The 22,581-nt window shown below is 36.1% G+C and overlaps 1 protein-coding gene across 4 annotated transcripts in view; it reads left to right on the top strand.

Annotated features, from left to right (window-relative positions):
* The window catches only part of MTR (5-methyltetrahydrofolate-homocysteine methyltransferase), a 51,919-nt gene extending 31,701 nt beyond the window's left edge, over nucleotides 1-20,218 (top strand). For all 4 annotated transcript variants that reach the window (XM_035320779.1, XM_035320778.1, XM_035320780.1 and 1 more), the window contains 12 exons: nucleotides 4,417-4,517; nucleotides 5,923-5,990; nucleotides 6,837-6,957; nucleotides 9,521-9,602; nucleotides 10,382-10,480; nucleotides 11,281-11,356; nucleotides 12,766-12,921; nucleotides 13,593-13,789; nucleotides 16,198-16,398; nucleotides 17,560-17,752; nucleotides 18,531-18,643; nucleotides 18,770-20,218. In XM_035320779.1, coding sequence (XP_035176670.1) covers nucleotides 4,417-4,517; nucleotides 5,923-5,990; nucleotides 6,837-6,957; nucleotides 9,521-9,602; nucleotides 10,382-10,480; nucleotides 11,281-11,356; nucleotides 12,766-12,921; nucleotides 13,593-13,789; nucleotides 16,198-16,398; nucleotides 17,560-17,752; nucleotides 18,531-18,643; nucleotides 18,770-18,856 — 1,494 coding nt within the window. In that variant the 3' untranslated portion in view covers nucleotides 18,857-20,218. The remainder of the gene's footprint in view (nucleotides 1-4,416; nucleotides 4,518-5,922; nucleotides 5,991-6,836; nucleotides 6,958-9,520; nucleotides 9,603-10,381; nucleotides 10,481-11,280; nucleotides 11,357-12,765; nucleotides 12,922-13,592; nucleotides 13,790-16,197; nucleotides 16,399-17,559; nucleotides 17,753-18,530; nucleotides 18,644-18,769) is intronic.
* Nucleotides 20,219-22,581: the final 2,363 nt, after the last annotated feature.

Below are 22,581 nucleotides of genomic sequence, written 5' to 3'. Positions count from 1 at the left end.
TAGTAACTCTTTTGTAGCATGCCGTGACAAAAAAAATATATATATTTTTTGCTAATGACATTTATTCAGCTTTTATGCTGAGGAGTTGATCCAATCATATGGAAACTGACAATTTGGGCTTAATTTTGTAGTTGGTCTGAAATGTACAAAGTGCAGATTTTGTGAAACTTCGCTTGGTGTGTACCTAACCTGTTGTCAGAAGTTTCATGATGCTAAAAGCTTTTGTAGGCCCTTGATTCTGGTGTTACTTGCTTTTTGTACTTTTGTAGACATTTAATTGTAGTATTATTTATTTATAGCATTTTTAATATGTATTGTAACAAATTATGCCAATTGATTCTACTAGTTCTGCCCTTGGTAAACTCTAGAACTCGCTTTTGAATGTGCAAAGCCTTTTAGTGTGTTTCTCTTTTTTCAGCTCTTCCCCCTGACCATTCTCCCAGCTAAACAAACCAAATTCTTTTTTTAATAGATATGTTGCAAGACCTTTTCTTATGATAGAATAGTATGCTCGTTGTATGTGTAGCCATGACCAAGTGGTGGGTGACAAATGATTTACAAAAAACAGGATCTGAATATAGTCTTCTTTTCATATATGATTTTTTCCCCCGGTTTCTGAATACCACTTGTACAGGAGATATGCCAAATATTAATATAGAAACAGAAATATACAAATGACACAAATAAAAGACTGGTCATAACTGAGTAGGTAGTAGCTTCCCAGACAGGGTTGTGGTTGTTATGAATAGCATATAGATCTTCAGTATCTTGTGACTGGGAAACAAAACAAACAGAAGAAAGCCCACAAAATAACAACCTAGAACTTATAAATGAATGTGTGTAATACACAGTGATTTCTCTGCTCCATCTAGCACTCAGCCCATTGATAGGACAAGGGTCAGCAGCATCCCATTTTGAAAGTTGTACTCAAGGAAAATATATGAACTAATGAAAGGGTCTCAGAAAAGAGCATTAAGAATGATCAGAAGTGTAGACAATGTAATCTGCAATGAAAGTGTGGGAAATAGGTTGTATTTGTTTGCCTTCAGACTTCATGTACCATATAGTTTTCATATTCTAGACATACCTGCATAAAATAAAGAAGTTTTTCTGCATCCTATCAAGAGTAAATGGGGCTTACATTTCAGTGAAAAGATACTTAAGTTAGATTGTGGTGGGAAGAAAATGTAATGGTATTGAAGCAAAACAGTATATTGCCTGTGAAAGTTAAGAGCTTTTTTTCAGTGACTTACTAAGTGGAGAAGCTTCAGGAAGGCATCCAGCCAGCCCTGTTTCTAGCTGAGGCCTTGCCAGTGCCCAAGTATCTGATATTCTGCAGCGCTGGGCCTTTTGGTTTCCGCATTGACTTGGAAGATCACTTTTGTCTTCTAATAAGTCTTGCATTTACATTGTTTTATAAACTATTTTCCATTTTACATTTTCTTTCTTTTTTTTTTCTTTCCTATATGCTGTGCTTTGCAGCCCTATTACTGAATACTATCTTACTGCTTTTAGAATGCTTATTCAACTTGTCAAGTTGATCTTGAATCCTACTCCTATTCTTCCACATACTCTCTCCCCTCCTTAACATCATCCTTACACATTGTAGGTCATTTGGTATTTTCAACAGCAACATAAAATTATTTTCGGATTCTTGTGGGGATTTCCTTTTTGACAGCCGACAGGAGGTGATTCCTCTGTGAGAAAAGTTTTGTCAATTACCTGTACATATACTTGAAGTGATTTCTTCCAAATTTGATTAATGGAGTATGTGATAGGAGCATTGGAACACAAAGATACAGGACATCCCTTGTTTTTCTGTACTAACAAGATTGTATGCAGTAGAAAAGAGTTCAGAAGAAATGGACAAAATCCATTTTTCAAATACTGATCTCTGCTTTACTGTATTTATGTGATAGGTGCAGTTTTGGTTGTTAAATATTTTTCTTCCACTCTCAACTTTGTCAGACCATGAAATTTATGTTTAATGTGCAGTAACTCCTCTCTAGTCCTGTGGAACATTACATTGTCTTCATGACTTCTCAGAGGCTATACCTTTTATCATAATCGGGTATTTAGCACAAAAAAGACGAAGAATGGCAGAGTCTCAAGAATAGAGGATATTTATGTGTTTTCTTTGGCTTTCTTTCTGTGGATTTTTGAATGGTTCCTAATTCCTCCGTTGAAATCATTTTACAGTAAATCTTTCCATTTGCTGTGGATCTTGTCATTTGCTGAGTGCTTGTCAAACATAAATGTAACGAATACAACTAGCATTTTAGAAAGAAAAATGACCTGATAATCAATCCTGCCTATTTTCAATGGAAAGAGAATGCCTAGTCTCTTTTCTGAATGTAAAGATGGTGTCTTCTCTCTAACATCAAGCTGATCTGTTCTCTTGCTGTCATGAGTCACTTTTCTATGCGTCATCTCTCTCCTGCTCGTGCTGTTCTTTATTTTAATGCAGATGACAATGCTGGTACTTGGCACCTTCTGGCTTGTTCTGGGGATATTTGAAGTCAGTGAAAATCATTACCCTGTTGCCTCCGTGGGCAGGGGATTAGGATCTACTGTGGCACTTAGTTCTCTGGCTAAAAAATGGGAAGTGGAATCTGGGAGGTCCTCAAAAAGATAGCAAGAGATTGTGAGATACTGTGTGTGATTGAAGAGGGCAGGAGGGAAAAAAGTAGGGCCTCTGTCCTCCTGTTTTCTCCACCTTCTGATGGGCAAGGCTTTGGTCTTGCTCTGTGAATATTTTTGTCACTGCAGAGAAAATTGGAGAGAGAGAGAAGAATCAGCTGCATTTATCCCCAAATTTAGATGTGGACTCGGAGGAAAATGTTTTGCAGACTCTGGTAGCTGATGTGTCTGATGTTACCCAGACTTCTGTAACCTCCAGGACAGTTTTAGTCCAAGACTGCCAGGAAATGCGAAGTGTTGATAGTTACATTTGAGGATAAATAGTTGTGGCTGTGGATCTCTATTGAGATTAAAAAAAGAAGCCCTTGGGATGTGTGCCCAGAACTTCAGGACCTCCTTGTTTGAGACAATTGAAATCACAGTGTGCCTTAAATAGGGTTTATTTAAAATAATGTGTGCTCTGGTGCTCTCGCCCATGTTTTTTGCTGCTCAGCACACATTTTCCCCCCTCATGTATAGCCCCCTCCCCCCCCTTTTTTTTTTTTACTTGTGTATCAAATTGCTAGTTAAATTATCAGTAGTTATTGGGGGCAGCTTTTTTTCATCTCTCAGTCCTTCATTAGTGTCTCTAGTTTTCTCTTACATTCTAGAAATTTATTCTCAGATGCAACATCTTTCATTGCACAGGGATGGCAGACTTGCCTCTGTTTCACCTTCTTGGTTTCCTGGTCTTTTGTAAAACAGGAACACTAGGGAGATGATATTAAAAAATGGTTAGTAAACAGCAGCATTGGTGAGAATTCCCAGGGTCCTAACAAATGTGTTAGGAGCATGGGAAATGCTGGTATTGCTCTTGGTAATATGTAAAGATTTCCCCCAGAAAATTCCAGTTACAGAAGGCAATGTAGATTCATGAAGTAGAGAACTACCTGATAGCGCAAGGAACATAACATGCTTTGTAGAAGGGTCTTCTTCCCCAGTTCTGCCATCTGCCAAGGAGATGGAAAAGTGGTTGTTTGAAAACAGAATGTGCTCAGGTTTCCACTTGATTTAGATAGTCTGTTACTTGTGTCTCATCCCACACCAAATCAAATGTGGTATTGTGATAAAATGGAGCTGCTCCAAATGGCAACACTAATGACACCACTAAAAACCTATCACAAAAGGCCATGTCCTGCTGGAGAATTGCTGTAGAGAAGATTGGCCTTTGTGCTGCTGGCAGGGCCTCTTTGTCAGGGCTGAATGCTGTCTGACCTAGGATCAGGCTGTGGTGGTACACTTTCCTTTCTTCAAGGAGATTGTTTTTCCAGCTAGTTTGTTCAGCTTGGGCAGTCTGAAGTAGCCTAATGAGCACACTGAAATGTGTTCCTTGCTATTTTTGTGGCATAAAAAATTAATCTCTTCTGCTTTTCCTAATTCCTGTCATTCCTCTCAGTGTTGCATTGGAAGATTACATTTGATGCATGACCAGGCATGTGATCATGAACCTTCATTACCCTATTGTTCTAAATATTTAAACTGTTTGTTGGTGAGGAACAGAGGAGTTCAGTTATTGCACTACACAGAGTGCTATTCAGATGTATTTTTTTCATTTTTTTTTTTTAAATGTATTTGAATAGCATGTGCTTGATTTGCATGAGTATTTCTTGTGTGAATTTTTATTACCTGCATCTTTTAAAATAGCTTTTAATATTGGATATATTACCTCTGCTGATAGTGAGGGAATGCTGAGGCTTCTGAGTAATTTAACTTGTGTGTTATTTGCTCAACTTTCAGGATCCTTACAGTGGTACAATAGTACTAGCAACTGTGAAAGGTGATGTGCATGATATTGGCAAGAACATTGTGGGAGTTGTTCTGGGCTGCAACAACTTCAGGTAAAGAGACTAAAAGTAGGTAGCTGGGAACATGACTGTATAAGGCTAGCTAACTCATATACTAGGATAGCTGCAGCTGTGGTGATAATAGTTAGAGGTGGGCATTTACTGGGAACTGGCCTGTTACCCTAGTTGTGGTAGCGAGCATGAATCATACCAGAGGCAAGAGGGAGTGTAACATCTTTCTATAATACCCTAATAAGCTGGCATCTGAGATGAAAACAGATCAACTGAAATAGAGGTCTGAGCATCAATTTTTGCACATAATATTAATTAAATATAAGTTTAATGTCTTCAACATAGAAGAATAATACCTAGAAAAAAAAATCCAAAACACAGGATAACTATATTAGGCAAGACTGCCTGTGTGCTTTGTGGTGTGTTGGGAAAAAGCAAGTCTTGTAACATTCTAATGAATTCTTAGTATGTTTTTCAAGCTGTTTGTTAACTACAAGGTTTTAAACTCACTGTGGTATATTTTCTTAAATAAGAGATGAGATTCTAATCCTAATTCTGTGTTTAAAAAGTTGGGACTTCAAGAGAAGCCAGTGCTTTCAAGTCCTATATACATAATGCAGGGTTGACAGCAGTGTTGGAATGAATGGTCGTTTCCATGAGTCCTTTGTCAAGTGTCTGTCAAATGTTGTGCAGAACTGAATGCTTTGGAACTGTCTTATCACTCATTTGTTTTGTTTTGTTTTTGACTTGTCTGTAACTTGTTCTTTAAAAAAGAGCCAAATTGTCTCTTGTTCTAAAACAGAAAGGGCTGAAGCCAGTAACAGTGTTGTGTATAGGCAGCATATTCAGCTGCTTTCTTGAGCCTTTATTTTTTTTAAACATAGTGAACTGAAGCCATGGTGCTTTCTGTCAACATGGATATGAGTGAGACTGAATGAAGCCAGCAGGCTGGCATGGCTCACTTGGAAAAAACAACAACAACAACAACAAAAATACAACCAACCTTGACAATGGCTAGGGCTAAGGAATAGAGCGCGAGCAAGGGAAGTGCAGTGTCTCATTTCATAAAATAAGGCTTTAGTAAGACAAAAGAAATTTGATGTGAATCAGTTTATGTTCCTGACATAAGATATGATATCCACAAAACCTTTTAGAATTGCCTGAATGACTTCAAATGAAAAAAAATTGCTCAAAAACAAAACCACCCTCTTGCACTTGAATTTTCTTATCAACTGTGTCATCTGGAACTCTGTATTGAATTTTTTTCCAGAACCACAGGTGTTTCTTATACTGCAATTCTCAGTTGAGGTCTTGAGAGAAACACAATCTCAATTTTAACTTCAATATTAGGTTAGCCATTTATTGTAAGAGCAATATGTTTGCCCTTTAACAGAACTATTTGACTACTTTTTTAAAGAATCTTGTGTCATCTCACTTCTTTTCACAGAGTTATTGATTTAGGAGTCATGACTCCATGTGATAAGATATTGAGAGCTGCTGTTGAGAACAAAGCAGGTATAGAGAGATTTCATTAGTACTCCTGGCTTATTTATTTTTAAACCCCACTTGCATTTTTTTTCCTTTTTTTGGCTACTCATTGCATTTCTATGCTGTCTATGGTTTGGTCAGACTACCTTCAAGTAAATCAAAACTTTTGTGTTAACAGTAACAAGTATTTAGTATTTAGCACTTCTGTGAAACTTAGCCCAAGGGACTGAAAACCTGCATTAGAAGGACAACTCCAGGAGAGATGTTTTAGTATTTGTTTTATAGATGGATAAATGGAAACTTGGAAAGGTTAACTAACTTTGTGTTGGATCTTAAATCAGTAGAAGAACTTGGCATTCAGCCTGTTAAAGCAAGGAGTGTGAAAAACAAAATGAATTGGTCTAATAAAAATTGAACTTTCTTTCTGAACCAAGCTATAGTTTCTGTGAAACAGTCTATTGCATCTTGGAAAAGATTTGTGTGGATCAGAGGTGGTGAAGTTTGAAAGCATTTGCTGTTTCGAAGAGCAGATGTTATAATTTCTGTGCCGATCTTCTGAGGTTTGAAGTTTTGCTAATCAGAAGCATTGTATATTTATTGTGAAGCTAGAGCAGTAGGTGTTCAGCAGCTGTGAAGACTGTTTGAGAAGCGTTTTAGACTGGGGATTCAGAATCACTTTCATTCTTGGAAAGCTTTCACTTTCTAATGAAGTGAAACCTGGCTTCTAGATTAGAGATTACCATGCTTTCTATTTCACTATTTTTTTATCTGATGCGTGAAGATAGAAATTAAATGCTTCCTGTAATAATTTATAAGTGATGCTGGAATGGATTTGCTAAACCTTTTGTGTATATGTTTGCAAATTTGCAATAGATATAATTGGCCTGTCTGGTCTCATCACCCCTTCTTTGGATGAAATGATTTTTGTCGCCAAGGAAATGGAGAGATTGGCAATAAAGATTCCTTTGCTGATTGGAGGAGCAACTACTTCTAAGTAAGATATATCAGTTGGGAAGATGGGGAATGTGAACGATAATAGTGCTAACCAGGGAGAAAAGCCTATGACCATTTCTTTCTTCCTTTTCCCTCCTTTTCCCTCAACGTGCATACTGGTATGTGTTTACTTGAGAGTGAATGTTATTTCTTGTATCAGAAGGGCTGGAATGTAGTGTCACAATGTAATTTGTACATAGCAAATAATGGACACCTTGAACTTCTCATTTTTGCAAATGTTATATATTTTGCAAGTGTATATCATGTGGAAATACTATTATTAACTTCTAAAAGTTTGTGTGTACATGAATATTAATATAATTCAATTACTCTAAAGGGTAGAATGGTCTGTTTTGATTCACCAGAGCATTCTGAGTATGTATGATTTTGAGACTAGCAGTGGTTGTACAGACATCCTGTTCAATCGGGCTGACAGGAGATAGATTCTAGCAGCTTTCCTTAAAGTAGTTACCATTTCGCATTTGATAGAGTGAGACTTTTTGGTTGAGATATTGTTCTCTCTGATCCATACAGATGAAGTTATGTATCTGCTTTGATGTCCCGATGAACAGTTGTTGACACCTTGCTGACATCTAGTATTAGCATTCCCACAGATGTGTTTTGGGCATGTGTAATGGCCTTGGGTCACACTTTGCTAACTGGTTTCTGTACAAAATGCTCGAGTAGGTGACAGCTCAGAAGGCTGCAGAGGCCATTTCTTGCATAACTAAAAGCTGTTAGCAGTGTTGCTTTCTTTACCAGAGCAGCACTTAGTCTATCAGAACAATTAGCTCCATGTATTCTGTGTTCTTGGCCTTAGCAAATAGTGCCATAACTTTACAGATAGTGAATAGCGAATAGTATCTGCACTGCCCAGCTTTATTGGTCCTGTGGTAATAGTGCAGGGTTCACTGTATCCCTTTACTTCTTCTTCATGTGAGTCCCTTTTTCTGTGAGTTTGGTATTGGGACAGAGTTTTTTCTTAAAGAAAAAAAATGTGTGGGACTTTATTCTAAGTGAAGGGCATAGGGGAGCCCTTTCTTCATATCTTTTTAGTGTCTGTAGGGCATTGCAGATTAAGAACTATTGTCAAATTAACATTATTGAACAGTTTTGTAAGATTTATTTGTAGAGATAAATGTAGCTGGCAGCAGGAATTTTGTTTTGAATATGGGAATAATTTTATTAAATACATATACGTACCTTGTATTCAGAAATAATTTTATTCATTTGAACTCTGTATAAGTATATACTTGTGCATATGCCCATGTGCACACAACTTCTACAAAATAAGTCAAGTAAAAGGATTCTTTATGGAAGATTGGATTGGTAATATATATTTAATTTTACTCGCATAGTTTTAAGTTTAACTTTGTGTGCATTCTGAAAGGTCATGTATGTTAGAGCTTGGTAATGAAGAACTATGCGTTTATTCTCTGAAATGGGTAGACATTTGTAATGAGTAGACCATACATACTTGGAAAGGTGGAAAAAGATGAGTTTGAAAGAGAGGCTGGATTTTAAATACAGAATCTACACAGTGGAGTTTCTTCTTAACTTACAATAATTATGTTTGTGTTATTACTATACTGTTAAATTCAGATGCTGAAAAATAATGGTAATGGTTTTATTACGATAATATATATATGAAAAGCATACAGTACCACTGTAGGACTATGCCCGGTTTCTTTTGTCTGCTCCTATCAAAGTTAAAGGTACAGTATCTTTTTTTTTAATAAAGATCAGAAATGCACCAACAAATTAAGGTAAGCCAGGAGAATTGGTTACACAGCTGTTGCATAGTCATCAGTAACTTTGATGTTCAAGTGTTTTAAACATCTGATACCACCTGAAGGAAAAAAAAGGGCACATAGGCCTCAGTTTAGGACTGCTAACTTTAAGTTGAACAGCTAAGTACTATTATACATAAGTGATTCTGAGTATTTCAGTGAGTAGGATTGGAATATGAGCATAAGTTAAATTAATTGGGATTTTTTTATGCAAATGAATTGGCTGACCTAAAAGGTGCAAGTTTGTTCTATTTATTGACACCTGGCAGAATTCCTTCTTCAGGTGAGTAGACAGAGCCTCTGGTTCTGAAGTACAGCATCATAGAAATTGAAGTAATCATCCCTGCAATACATTAATGTTAATTCACAGATCCAAAAGGTAGGGTGTGGGAGAGGAAAAATGTAAGATAAGCAAAAAAATTATATATATATATATATATATTTAATAGCAGTTTTTGTTAGGCTTAGTTTGGAACATTCTCTTTGAAATTTCTGATGTTCAGACTAACTAGTTAATGACTTTGTCAGCTGGTAAGACAATGTAAGTTGGCACATTACTTATGAAGCATTCTGATACTCTTTGAAGTAAAGAATTTGTGTACCTATTACTAAAAATCTATGCTTAATCATCCCTGTATAGCAGATGGATGCTTTCTTGTCTTGAAGATCTAGATTATGCATTAAGTCAGGATTTTTTCCACCGTGCATTTTGTATATTTTTGTTTGTTTTTGATTCAGTTGTGAAATGCTCAATCTCTTTCTTTTTCATTTAAGAACACACACAGCTGTTAAAATTGCCCCCCGATATAGTGCACCTGTAATTCATGTCCTGGATGCATCCAAGAGTGTTGTGGTTGTAAGTTCTAATTTCCTACTTTTCTATTGCGCCTCTCATCCTTTCCTCTAAGATTTGAAATTATGGCAGAAAACTGGAGAGGCACTGCAGAGACCAATTTCTAAACTGCTGTCACTTCAGCGATTTTTTTTTTTTGCTGCTGCCTGGTTATCTCATGAACCTTACTTCACGTACTGTCATTGGATACCTTTACCTACATGCCAATTTCTCTAGTGATGGTGGAATGATTCACTCTGAGTCCTTGACTGTAGTTCTGAGATGTTTTAAAATGAGGAGTGATGTAGTTAGATGTGATCTGCTGTTCTCTCTGTTTTGGGTATATTGCTGCAGTTAGTGATATGGCAACAGGAAAACAGTACTATGAAATGGCTGACTGGTGTTTTTTGGAATAGATGCTTTCTGTTAGACAAATGAGTAGTCTTAGTGGGAAAATACATGCTGGAAAGAATTAGGGCGAGCTGTGTGTTATTTCGCTGACTATTCAGCCTCTAGAGTCTTGGAGAAAGTATCCTCTTCTCAGGTTTATACAGAACCATGCTGGGCTCTGCTAATGCTAACTGTGTAGGAGGGTATTATTCTTGCTAATAAATCATACTCTTAAATATATTTTGAATCTAGTTTGCACTTCAGTGGTAAGACAATTTAGTATTGTCAAGTGTAATTGTGTAAGATTAATGGAAACTAGATTATTAAAGACAGATAGCTTAGTCTGAAATTCTCACTGTGTCATTACTATAATATCTTACAATATGGACTTAGTGCATTCTCTTTTTTTTCAGTGCTCTCAGCTCTTAGATGAAAGTGTAAAGGATGATTTCTTCGAAGAAATATTAGAGGAATATGAAGAAATTAGACAAGAACACTATGAGTCTCTCAAGGTACAAATATAATTAATTTAGCTTCTTGTTTGGAGTGGTTGGTACTTGTATTATTACTAACTCTGAGTTTCAACTCTTTATGAAGACCTTGAGGTATACTTGTGTTAATTATGAAATCAAATTTTCTGGCCTGTAAGGGAAAATTTTTCATGACTCTAACATATAGTTGGCAAATTCTGGATTGTCCTCAATGGACAGTCAGTGCTATCGAGGACATCTCCTTGGGGCTGGCAGTCACATCAGTTTAACCAGGCCAAAGGAGACTGGTGCACTCCTAGGGTAGTAGCTTAAAACAGGAAAATACACTAAGGTAACTGAAGTAGCACTGGTTGCTTTTGGTGTTGCCGTGCTGTATTCTGAGTATTTCTCGCTGCCACATTTTCCCGTTGTGTTTGTGTTGTTTTGGTTAGGGGATCTGAGCAATGTCAAAGTAGAGAGCTGGGGCTGCTATTTTAGGAGAGTGAAGAGAAGGAAGGAATGAAATGCAGAAATTGATGGCACAAATTTAACAGTAGTAAGCTAATAATGTCTGATGCTTCTGAGGTTGTCTTTGTAAACAAATAGAAGCACTTGGTCCATGCAAGTTTAAGATCATTTTTGCATCAGGAACCAGTAAACTAAGATGAGATCAGTGAGGTTTGCAGTGAGTTCAGCTTGGTGTTGTTGGAACTGAAAATATATATTTTTTTGTCAGAATTGACCTGAAGACAGCTTTGAATAAAACTGTATAATTACCGCAATGGTTACAGTTTGTCTGAAAGATAAGTGGTTTTATAAAACTAACCTTTATGTTCATACAGGAAAGAAGATATTTGTCCCTACAGCAAGCTAGGAGAAAAGGTTTCCATAATGACTGGTTATCAGGACATAAGCCAGGTCAGTTTAGTTGTTGATTTTGCTGTGTATTTATTTATTTATTTATTATATATACATTGAATAATACCTAAATTGATAAAGCTTCATTAAACTTCAGACTTCAGTAACATTGTGTTAAAAATAGTGCAACAATTTGAATAAGCTTGGGTCTGTTTGAGCAGACTTTTTTGTTCAATCTTGCTATCCTGTCTCAACTTTATATTTTTCATAGTATTTAAAAAAAGCAACGAAAATATTTAATGACAAATTGGAAAAAAAATCTAAAACAGACTTGCCCATAGTACCATACAATCAAAGATGAGTCTAATGCACCTTTTCCAAAATAATGTTGGACTGGCTCATACTGCAAACATTACGTACCGCATTCAGGCAATACAAGTTGCTACTTGTATTTGCTACTTCCCATCAGCAGGCAGATGTTCAACCACTGCCACGAAAGCAGGGCTTTATCACATAGAATGGTTACTTGCAACAACAAACACCCTAATTCAGGATCTCTCCCCTTCCTCCTTACCCTGACTTTTGTTACTGAGCTTGATGTCATACACTGTGGAAAATTCCTTTGGTCAGATGGGGTCAGCTGTCCTAGCTGTGTCCCCTCCCAACTTTTTGGGCACCCCAGCCAACCTTCTGGCAGGACAGCATGAGAAATAGAGAAGGTCTTGGTGCCCTATAAGTGCTCTACAGCAATAGCTAAAACATGGGTGTGTTGCCAACACTGTTCTGGCCACAAACCTAGAATATAGCACCATATCGGCCATTACAAGGAAAATCAGCTCTATCCCAGTGAAAACCAGTACAAAGACTCAAGAAGATGCTAATTTTCAGTAGCTTGTTTTGATAAAGGTCATGTTATGGAATAGTGAACAACATAGACAAGTACAAAGCTTGTGGATACATCATAAAAGATCCATCTCTCTCTTTCACTTGTGTCTATGCATCTGAACAAGCATGTGGTAGTTGCAAAAGCTCTTACAAATTGCAAAATAATTGACAGCTATTTACAACACCGTAGCACGTAATATGCCTGTGTATAAGAAGTGGGATTTAAAATTATGAATGGCATGTGCCCCTAAAATCTGGGAGGTAAGGACAGGCTGGTTTTGGTCTTAGATTATTTTGACTGATGAGATATGCTGAGAAGTCCAGTAGTGAGTGAGGATTAATTTACAGGAAAGAACAGAAGGCCTTACATTTTCTGTTTTGACTTCTTACGCTTTTTTAAAAATCCACGTAATAACGGTAAAGTATGGTGTGACTTGGGAAGGATATGGCAGTAAGAATTCTAAGAATTATTTGGGAAGAGCTTAGTTGCAGTGATGGAAGCTAGTGAGCATCAATTATGCTATTCATATAAGAGCAACATTAAATAATTCTTTCGTGACAGATAGTACTTTTGATTCCTACAGTTAAACCAAAATTCATCGGTACAAAAGTCTTTGAAGATTATGACCTGAAGAGGCTAGTAGAATACATTGACTGGAAGCCTTTCTTTGATGTCTGGCAACTTAGGGGAAAGTATCCCAACCGGGGTTTCCCTAAAATCTTTAATGATAAAACTGTAGGTAAGTATTGAAATGGCATTTACTTTATGCAGATAATCTTAACTGATCTGTCATGCTGCATTAAGATTCTGAATGGTTTGATAGACACAGGAGTGGTAAAAATACATGTAAACTTAAATGTCACTGAAATCATTTGTGTAAAACAACACTTACTGGCACGTTGGCACGTGAGTCAGGAAGAGTACTTAATCATATTTAGAATTCACCTACAAAATACAGGGCAGTATTTTAATGACAGAAAATGGTGACAGAGCAATTAACACATGTCCCTGTTAAGGGTGAAGATGTCAAGAGGGCTCTGTCTCTTTTTGATACTGAACTTTATAGTATAGTATACGTGATGAAACTGCAAGTGTGACACTGAAATAGATGTTCTGGATTGGCTGCACTGTGGTAATGTAGGTGCCCACGCATTTTCCTTGTTGCTCACTTCATTCTGCATCTTCTGCCTCTATTAGAATGGTGCTGGCTCTAACATTTGTTTCAAGATGTATATTATTACAGCTGTATACACATAATTATACTGCCATTGTCTATGCTGTAGCTGACACATTGTTGCAGTCATCAAAAAATTACCTGGAAAATGAACCAATCTTCAGCAATTCTTAAATGTGTTTAAACTGGTTGTGAAAGCAAGTTTTTTCTAAAGGGTTCTCTTTTTTTTTTGATAGGTGAAGAAGCAAAGAGAGTTTATAACGATGCTCAAAATCTGCTGAAAATGTTGATCAATCAAAAGAAATTACAAGCCAGGGGTGTGGTTGGGTTCTGGCCTGCTCAAAGTGTTCAAGATGATATCTATTTATATGCTGTAGAAGAGGCAGTGGGATCTTCGGAACCGATAGCAAAATTTCATGGCCTGAGGCAACAGGTACAATGACAGAACATTTGTTAAATAAAGTGATTTTTTTTTTTTCTGAATTGCAAGAATAGAACACAAGTGTCCTAATAAAATCTGTGCATAAAATAGTTGTCTGTCTGAAGTCATCCTGCCATTTCTTCCACTAGTAATAAGGTTTTATTAGTGATGACCCAGGTATTATTTGTATCTTGGAGTGTTTGTAGTATTTTTATTGCAATAGTTGTACAGAATGCTATATATATATTTGACAGCTGTAGATAATGACTTGTGTTTTCTGTCCTCATTTTAATACTTAAGCCATCTGAATGTGCTGTGCTGTATGTTTTTGTCACAAATTCTGCGTGCTAAGTTAGAATCTAATGAACCTTAGTTCTTTAATAATATCCCTGGATTCTGCCTTAAATAAGGCATTATGCTTTAATGATCATAATATCATAACAGATTATGCTATCTGTTAAAGGTTAAAAATACCTTTAGTTATAATACCTGCATAATAATGCTCAGTGAAGATAAAAGTTTCTAGTAACTTTTATGTAAACTGCCTCTTGATGAAGAGGCAGTTTAGAATTAGTTTGCTGCTAATTCTGATTGTAAGAATCAGCATTTTAAGTATTTATGCTTTAATCATACGTATACTTGCATTTATTTTGATAGATCGAACATTTTCAACATATTCTACTGCTTCTTCCCAACATTCCAATTTGGTTTCCTCATAGTTCACATACGCAGTCATCAAATGTGGGAGAAAAAAAAAAAAAATACCTAAATTTCTGGAGTACAGGGTTCTATGAGGACAGTCTTGTGCCAGTATTGCAAAATCGTACTAAGAAATACATGGCTTCAACTTAATTCCAGCTTTCTGGAATAGATAATCTATTGCAGGGAGATGGATCTAGTGTATCTTGACAGTCCATGGCAGATGTTTATATAAACTGTATTCACAAATGTTCAAGGAGGGCTGTTCCAGGGCCTTACTACCTAGCTAAACATTTTGATATCCCATGTAAATCATGTTTACTACGCTTTCTTTTCCTGGCCTTTTCCCAGTGCTTTCCCAAGAATACAATCTTATTTGATTTTTTTTTTTTAATAGTATTTTTTACATAGTAGAATGCTGTTATTTTCCTCTTTCCTCATTCTTTTTTTTTTTTTTCCTCATATGTTCCCAATTTATTCAGGCTCTTCTCAAAGATTAAGAGTATTATTGTGGGTACCATTCTTTTGGACTCTATTTCAGCTGCATGTCTTTCAGTCTAGCGTACATAGTAATTCAGCAAAGGCTTCACCAGAGCAAAATAAAAGAGAGTAATTGTCTTCTGTTTCATATATAAAACCTTCCTTTCAGTACACAGAGTTCTCTCCATGATGTTGGCACCATTAAGCGTGTGATGAAAATCTAAAAGTTGTAGATGCGTTTAGGGTTTTCTTTAGCTATGATCATTACAAAAGAACCTTAATGTTAATATAGAGGTCATGTACGTAGACAAAAAAAATATCTCTTCAGTTTTATGGTACTTTCTGTAATCTAGTAATCTATAGAAACTATTGAACATAAATCTTTGTTTTTCAGGGATTATATATATAATATGAAACTGCAGTTAGAAATAGGTTTAAAGCATTGTTAAACACGGAAATAGTGTCACAGAATAAGAAAACTAGGAGAGGATTTTTCAGCCAAGTGATAGCCATGAGATAACTTTCTTTGTAAGTTGGATACACTTACAAGTGGGATATTTCCTACTCCCTATATTACTTCCTATAAACCCCTTTGAACCTTGTTTGGGATTCAGTTAGGATAGTGTAAACCTAGACACAGGGGTGCTGTTTTTTTTTGGACTACTGAGCACATGGTTTGTAGGATAAGAAACTGTGAGTGTTTGTAAACTCTCATGGGCGTTCCATAGTGGGAGTTGCTGAAGAATTCTGCAGTTTGCATAATTGGGATGCAAACTATCAACCAGCAGTTTTGTTAACAAATGTAGAATCTGACTGTGAGAGATGGAAAATTTGTCTTCTTCCCCAGTGGCTGGCAAAAGACTGTTCCCTATTTTGTAATACTTTGCAGAGTAAGCTGTTAAATCTCACTAGCTGTAAATAGAACCAGAACATCTCTATATATCTGCTCAACACCCAACACCTCACCTCTCTCCTTTTTTATTTTTTTTTTTTTTTTTTTTTTAGTGATCCAAACACCCTCAGAGGATCAGAGATGTTTTTTCTGTCTAATTTAAGGACTGGAAAGCTGTCATAACGCAAAGACTTGATAGGTGTTTGTCAGAAACGTCTCAAGCCCTATAGTCTTGGTTAAGATCAAGAAAAAGATCAAAAATACTGGTTTAGATCAAGAGTGCACTCTTTTTTTTTTTTTTTTTTTTTAAAAAAATATAAAAATGTTCTGATTTATCTTTTTATTTTAGGCTGAAAAAGACTCTACCTGCACAGATCCATATTACTGTCTTTCTGACTTCATAGCACCGCTGGATTCTGGCATTTGTGACTACTTAGGCCTGTTTGCTGTGGCCTGCTTTGGTGTAGATGAGTTATGCAATGAATATAGGAAACAGGATGACGAGTACAACATCATAATGGTAAAGGCACTTGGAGATCGGTTGGCAGAGGTATGACATTTTGTCCTTTCCTTGCAAATTTTCTGTGTACTAAGTTCGTTTGACAACTTGCTGTTTCAAGTTTTAGCATAAACTCAGACTGATGCCTTTAATGTGTGCTCCACTTTAAATCTGGAAGTGAACTGGTTCTATGGAACCTCTTTTGAGAGGTGAGCCCTCTTTGGAGACAGTGGGGAGTCTGCTATCCATATGTGCCAGGTGCGAAAGCAGCTCTGAGCTCTGTGTGAGGGTTTTGATTTAGTACAATTTAGTACATTTTAAAACAACACTATTAAACCTGTTTTTAAACTTTGCTTTATCTACATGAGAATGTACGTTTAGACCCAGATATGACCAACCAATTACATTCTTGAATTGCTTGACATAGCATTGACATGCCTTCTGCTTTAAACATGCACGTGGGTGCAGCGTCCGAGTCTTTTGACTTAATGTGCGATAGGCTTAGGCAGACATGCTCTTAAAGCCCTGACTGAAGTGGTTTAGAAAGTCCTGTCCCTTGTCCTACCCTACGTTGGTCTGCTTGCCCCCATGTTTATGCTTAAGTAATCACTATAAAATTTACAGGAACTTTAGTGTACAGCCGATGTGATTAGCTCTAGTTGTATATTTTAAGCCATAAAAGTTGTGGAAATTATTATTTGATGCCATCCAGAGATATTTACTGAAGTGGAAATTTCTCCTGAAGGCAACTGTTGCTAAGTAGTGTGAGCTGTAAGAGTAGGTTTATAAAAACAAACAAACAAACAAAAAACCTGTCACCTACTTTCAGTTGGAGGAAAGATATTCTGCTGAAAAAGATCAGTAGCTGTTATTTGCATCTGATAATAGCATGGATGCCAGAAGGAAGTGGCCTTCCATGGCTAGACCTGGAGCAGATATCAAAAATAATCAAGACTATTGTCTTTGGTGCTCTAATGATGTATCGCTACCATAACTAAATGAACTTTATCTTCCCTAGTTACCACTTTAGCTTACCTCTTTGTTTGCATAGCATTTTAAAGCAGGATCATCAAAAACCCCTGCCATCTACCAATAAGAGAATAAAACATCTGAATTACAAAAATAAGTACCGTATGTGAATTTTAATGCAATCAAATTTCTCACCTGTGGTATGATGACCCTATGCAAATTAAAATTGCACTGTATTCCAAGGCATTTGCTGAGGAGCTCCATGAAAGGGTTCGAAAGGAATTTTGGGCTTACTGTAGTGCCGAGCAGCTAGATCTCTGTGAGCTACGCAGAATTAAATATGAGGGAATTCGCCCTGCTCCTGGATATCCAAGCCAGCCTGACCATACAGAAAAACTGACCATGTGGAAACTTGCTAACATAAAGGATACAACAGGTAACTGGATTAGCCTTACTAAGATTCTTAAACAGCATTTGTGTGAATGAATGATTATAATGCCAACAAAACAGTGAATTGGGGTATGCAGAGCTGCATAAAAAATTGAACTGAAGTGGTTCTGGGAATTGCTGCCTTTGCCTTTTCATTGTTGTTTTTATTTTTCCTCATTCAAGGAAAAAAAATTCAAAATACTGCCAGTGCTTTTGCTGAAGGAATTAGCAAAATCCTAATTAGCAGATTGCATGCAAACAGAGTTTTGCTACACTGAGAGAAAAACTACCATCCTTATGGCTACAAGAAGACATTCCAGATATAAATAAAATAAAGGCCAATTCAGCAATGTGTTTCCTGGACCACAGAAACCTTGAGATGGTAACTTTAAAAAAAAAGGAAAGAAATTATATGTCTTTCTCTGATATTTTGTGTGTTGGACATTCCACTTCTAGCTCCACAATTCCAAAATACCTTCCTGTGCTTCCTCTAGTTAACCATTTTCCAAAATGTCCAAGATTTATTTTTTTTTTGAAAACAAACTATACCGTTTCTCTACAGTAATGCTGTAATAAAAGTCTGCAATTTATTTGAAGCTGTATGTATTTTCTTTGGAATAGATAACAAGTGAAAAATAGTTTTACGTTTTTAGTTCATCTGAAAGCTTCTCGTTTTTTTTTTTTTTTGATTTTGCTTGAAGTTGCCCAACAAAAAAAAGACTTTGAATTTAAGCTTATCAGTTCAGAGAACAAGAATGCTTTCATTTTTTCATTCTCTTTTCCAGGAATTGGTTTAACTGAATCACTAGCAATGACACCTGCTTCTGCAGTTTCTGGCCTCTACTTTTCCAATCCCAAATCCAAATATTTTGCTGTTGGCAAGATATGTAAAGATCAGGTAACTTGCACTGTCCATTGTGCTTGTGTTATAGCATTCAAAAGCAACTCATGACCAGATGATGCAAATTTTTTATGTCAACAGTAAAAGCTGGAATTTATGAATTTTCATCATGTCTCTTTGCAGGTTGAAGATTATGCACTGAGAAAAAAGTTGTCCGTGGCAGAGGTGGAGAAATGGCTGGGACCCATTTTGGGATATGATACTGAATAACTGTGGGAGACATGGGCAAGCATTTTCTTTTAATGGTCCATTTGCTAGAAGGAAAAATGAAGTGGCGCATCTATTATCTTTCATTGCCGCCCTTAGTATTTGTTGGTAATGATTTGTTTTGGCACTGGTCTGATCAAAAAAGAAAAAAGAAAAAGATCTCAGACCAACAAACCAAACAAATTAAAATCCAACAAGAAAATCCTTCCTACTGAGAGGTTTTCTGCCATCAGGTATTTAATCTGATTGTTTCTAATTTTTGATCAAGGAATATATATTTCAGATGTGCCATGTACTTGGGACCACAAATGCATTGCAGGTCTCTTAATCATAGCAATATGCTTTTATTTGTATTTTTTGCACAAATACTCCAGCTGAGCAACGAGTTGTAGGGTGAGATGTGGAAGTTGCACACCCCTCCTATCCTTGGGAAGGCTTTGAAATTAGGGCCTGGCATTTGTCCTATTGGCTGTGGACATGTTGAACAGAGTTTGTCTTCTGTTGTTTGAATGTGTTTTAGCAAGTCAAGGTCATACAGAAATATGATGCAATTTTTTTCTATGAAGTCAGCAAAAATTTTAAACTGAGTGACCAAGAACAATAAATGTACAAACAGATCTCCTTTTTTTTTAAAAAAAAAAAAAAAAATAAAAAAAAAACATCTGTCTGCTCCATATTTGGGGCTTGTACGTGATGTTTTTCTATCTAAATAATAACTCAGGTCTTTAATTTACTATGTGATGATGACTGTAGTTAAAAACTATCAAAAGATATAATGTGGTGGAACAATATCAGAGATGCTGTATTATGATAAAACACAAATGAGATGTGTCCCCCTAGAAAACTCATGCTTACTTTCATCTGGCTACAGTCCATTTCTACTCTGTGTAAAGTGTAATGATACCTTCCTTCCTCATTGTTTTGTTGTGAGGATTAATTCGTATTTAAACTTTTGTATGTGAAAAATATGACAGAAGCACAGCTGCTACTATTAACAGAGAGACAAAAAGCTTGGAGCTAACCATTGTAGAAACTTTAAGCTTCTGTGTACCTGGATTTTAAAAACAAGTAATAGCAACACTACCATCAATAACAGTTAATACGGTAGGTTTATTTTTCAAATCTAAGTGAGCTAATTGTTCATAGCTGTTCATAATCCCCTAAAAGTGCCTCAGGTATTATTTAAAAGCAAATTTCATGAAATATTATGTCAGGAAAATACAGTTTTTCTGGTCTCTAATTGTAAAGAAAAGACCAATGTGCTATCTGTAATCCATTAATAGTTACATAATTTTTGTAATGTCATCTGACTTTATGCTAAAAGAATTATCTTGTATCAACAGTTTAATAAAAGTTAAGCTGTCAGTGGTGTTATCCTTTCAGAATTCTTTGAGTGGCAATAGAATGGCTGTAATCTGAAAAAAAGTCAAAATTAATATGCACGTTTTACTAAGAATCGAAAAATATAAAGGCGGTTATTGGGTTCTTAAAGTAGTTAAGGAAGTGTATTCTTAGATGCTTTAAAATGTCTTATCCTTTAATGATTTATAAAAGAAAAATAATCTCGTTACATATTAAGGGGTTTAAGATATGTCCTGTTCATCAGCTGATTCTTTTTGCTGGAATGGTTCCTAAGTGAAATGCTCTTTCAGACTGCCAAAATACTGAAGAAAAAAAAAAAAAAAAAGTAATACAAAGGAAAATCTGGTCTTGAAGTATGTAGCCTGTAAAAAATGAAATACTCTTTGCTTTCTTTTTCATACTTGCACCCGTGGTTTGTTTAATTTTATGTTTGGAATATCTCCTCTCTACAATTCCGTATCTTTATAGTTAGAAGAGTGCCTTATTAGTCTGAAATTCACACTGTGAATGTGTGAATGAGGTCAGAGTTTGACTTGTACAGCTTGAGTTTGTTTGTTTGTTTTCCTGAAATCAATTGCAGGTAGCTGAGTGAGTACAGCTTTAGTGGAATCAAACTGACAGAGCAAATAGGTGCACTGCTGTATAACCCAGTGGTGTGTTACCTTGCATACAAGAAGTGGGTTTCAAATGGCATGAGATTAATTTGTCCTTTCACACATGGTGTCATACACTGAGAAAAATCTTTATCTTTGCCTGCAAAATGTGTCACTGTAAGAGCATGTTTGGAATAATTATTCTTTGTTGTTGTGCAAATGTTTTTAACTGGGACATTTTCTTTAAAATTGTTTTACTTTAAATTGTCACTTGATGTTTTGAGTAAGACATGTCTTCATTCTTTGCTTAAGACCAAAGGTAAATTACAAAGGAAAAGGTTTCATAGTTCTACCAGTGAATATGCTCACATACATCAAACTATATTGAAAAGCTATGGTAGGTTTATACCTCTTTGAAGTAATGAAATGGAGCTGATATGGACCAGGAAAGACTGACTATCTTAGAATGCTTAAAAGATTTTTTGAAGTGCTTTTCTAAGTACTAACAAAAGTACAAGATGTAAAAGATGATGGAAATTTAAGATTTTTTTTGTAAAACAAATTTTTTTTTGGTAAAACAATTCTGTTTAAATCCATGTTAATAATTTACTTCAGGCTGTTATTATTATTTGTTATTATTTGTTTATATCATTATTATGTTAATAATTTACTTACTGTAGTAAGTGAGGCCAGGAGTCTGGTGATTAAGTTTTGAGGCAGATAATCTTTATATACGAGTGTCAAGAGGGAATACTATCCCCATAATGAACCTGTACCTTCATTATGGATAACTATATTCAGTGCTGCTGTTACTCCTGGGAAGATTGTAGTTCAGTTTCTGTAGTTTAGTTTACTGGGGGGGGGGGGGGCGGGGGTGTTGGTGAGGGTACTTCTGCGTATTTGAGAATTTTCCACTGCTTTCTGATGAAATTTGAGAGTTTTCTGCTTCCTTGTTTAACAATGTGAACCTTGGTTCACCCATTCAGTTAATTTCTTCTCTGAAGTCCTTAAAACACAAGTGGTATCCAGAACCTGAGACGAATAATGAGTCTTTTGAGTGTAGAATATTAACTTCTAAAAGTTTTGCTTTTCAGAAATGGGCTAGTTTACTAATACCTGTGACGGGGTTTTATGAAATACAGTTTGAAACATTGGCTGATTTGCTTGAACATGTCATGAAAAAAAATGGATGTAGTCTTGTAGAAGCATTTGAAGAGCAAGAAAATAAATAACTTCATTAATTAGCTCAGGAGGGTTGTTCCATACAGAGACCACAGCACGTGTTCTCAGTCACTAGAGAATTTTTTTCCTGTGCTCTCAATTATATCCTCGGCATGGCATAGCCTGTTCAGTCCCCCTGCAATGTCATTTCATTTGATTGTCAGGCCTGTGTAGGAGCCAGTTTTCAAATGGAAATGTACTGTGAACGAAATAGAAACATGTTTATCCTGCTTTCACACATAATTTGTATACTGTCCAGCTAAACACAGCACCAAAAACCCAATGCAATAAGCCTCCATGTTCTTTTGTTCTATTAATACCACCATGGCTGAATATCCTGAGGTTTTTGCCCATGCCACATGCCTGATAAAAATAGCCATGCAAGTAGAACTCAGCTGAGATTACCAAACTTGGCATTTTAGATTTTTGATCCAGCTTGTACTGGGATGTTTAGAAGCAAGCTAGTCATTATCTTTGCTGACCTGAAGCTAACTTGGAAGCTTGGAGATTAAAGGTCCTGTTTTCAGGAATTTCTGCCTTACTGCCATAGCA

This window comes from Oxyura jamaicensis, chromosome 3 (genome assembly GCF_011077185.1).
Source record: "Oxyura jamaicensis isolate SHBP4307 breed ruddy duck chromosome 3, BPBGC_Ojam_1.0, whole genome shotgun sequence".
Taxonomy (NCBI): Eukaryota; Metazoa; Chordata; class Aves; order Anseriformes; family Anatidae; genus Oxyura; species Oxyura jamaicensis.
The sequence above is the reverse complement of the archived record's forward strand: the minus strand, read 5'-3'. Positions and strand labels throughout refer to the sequence as shown.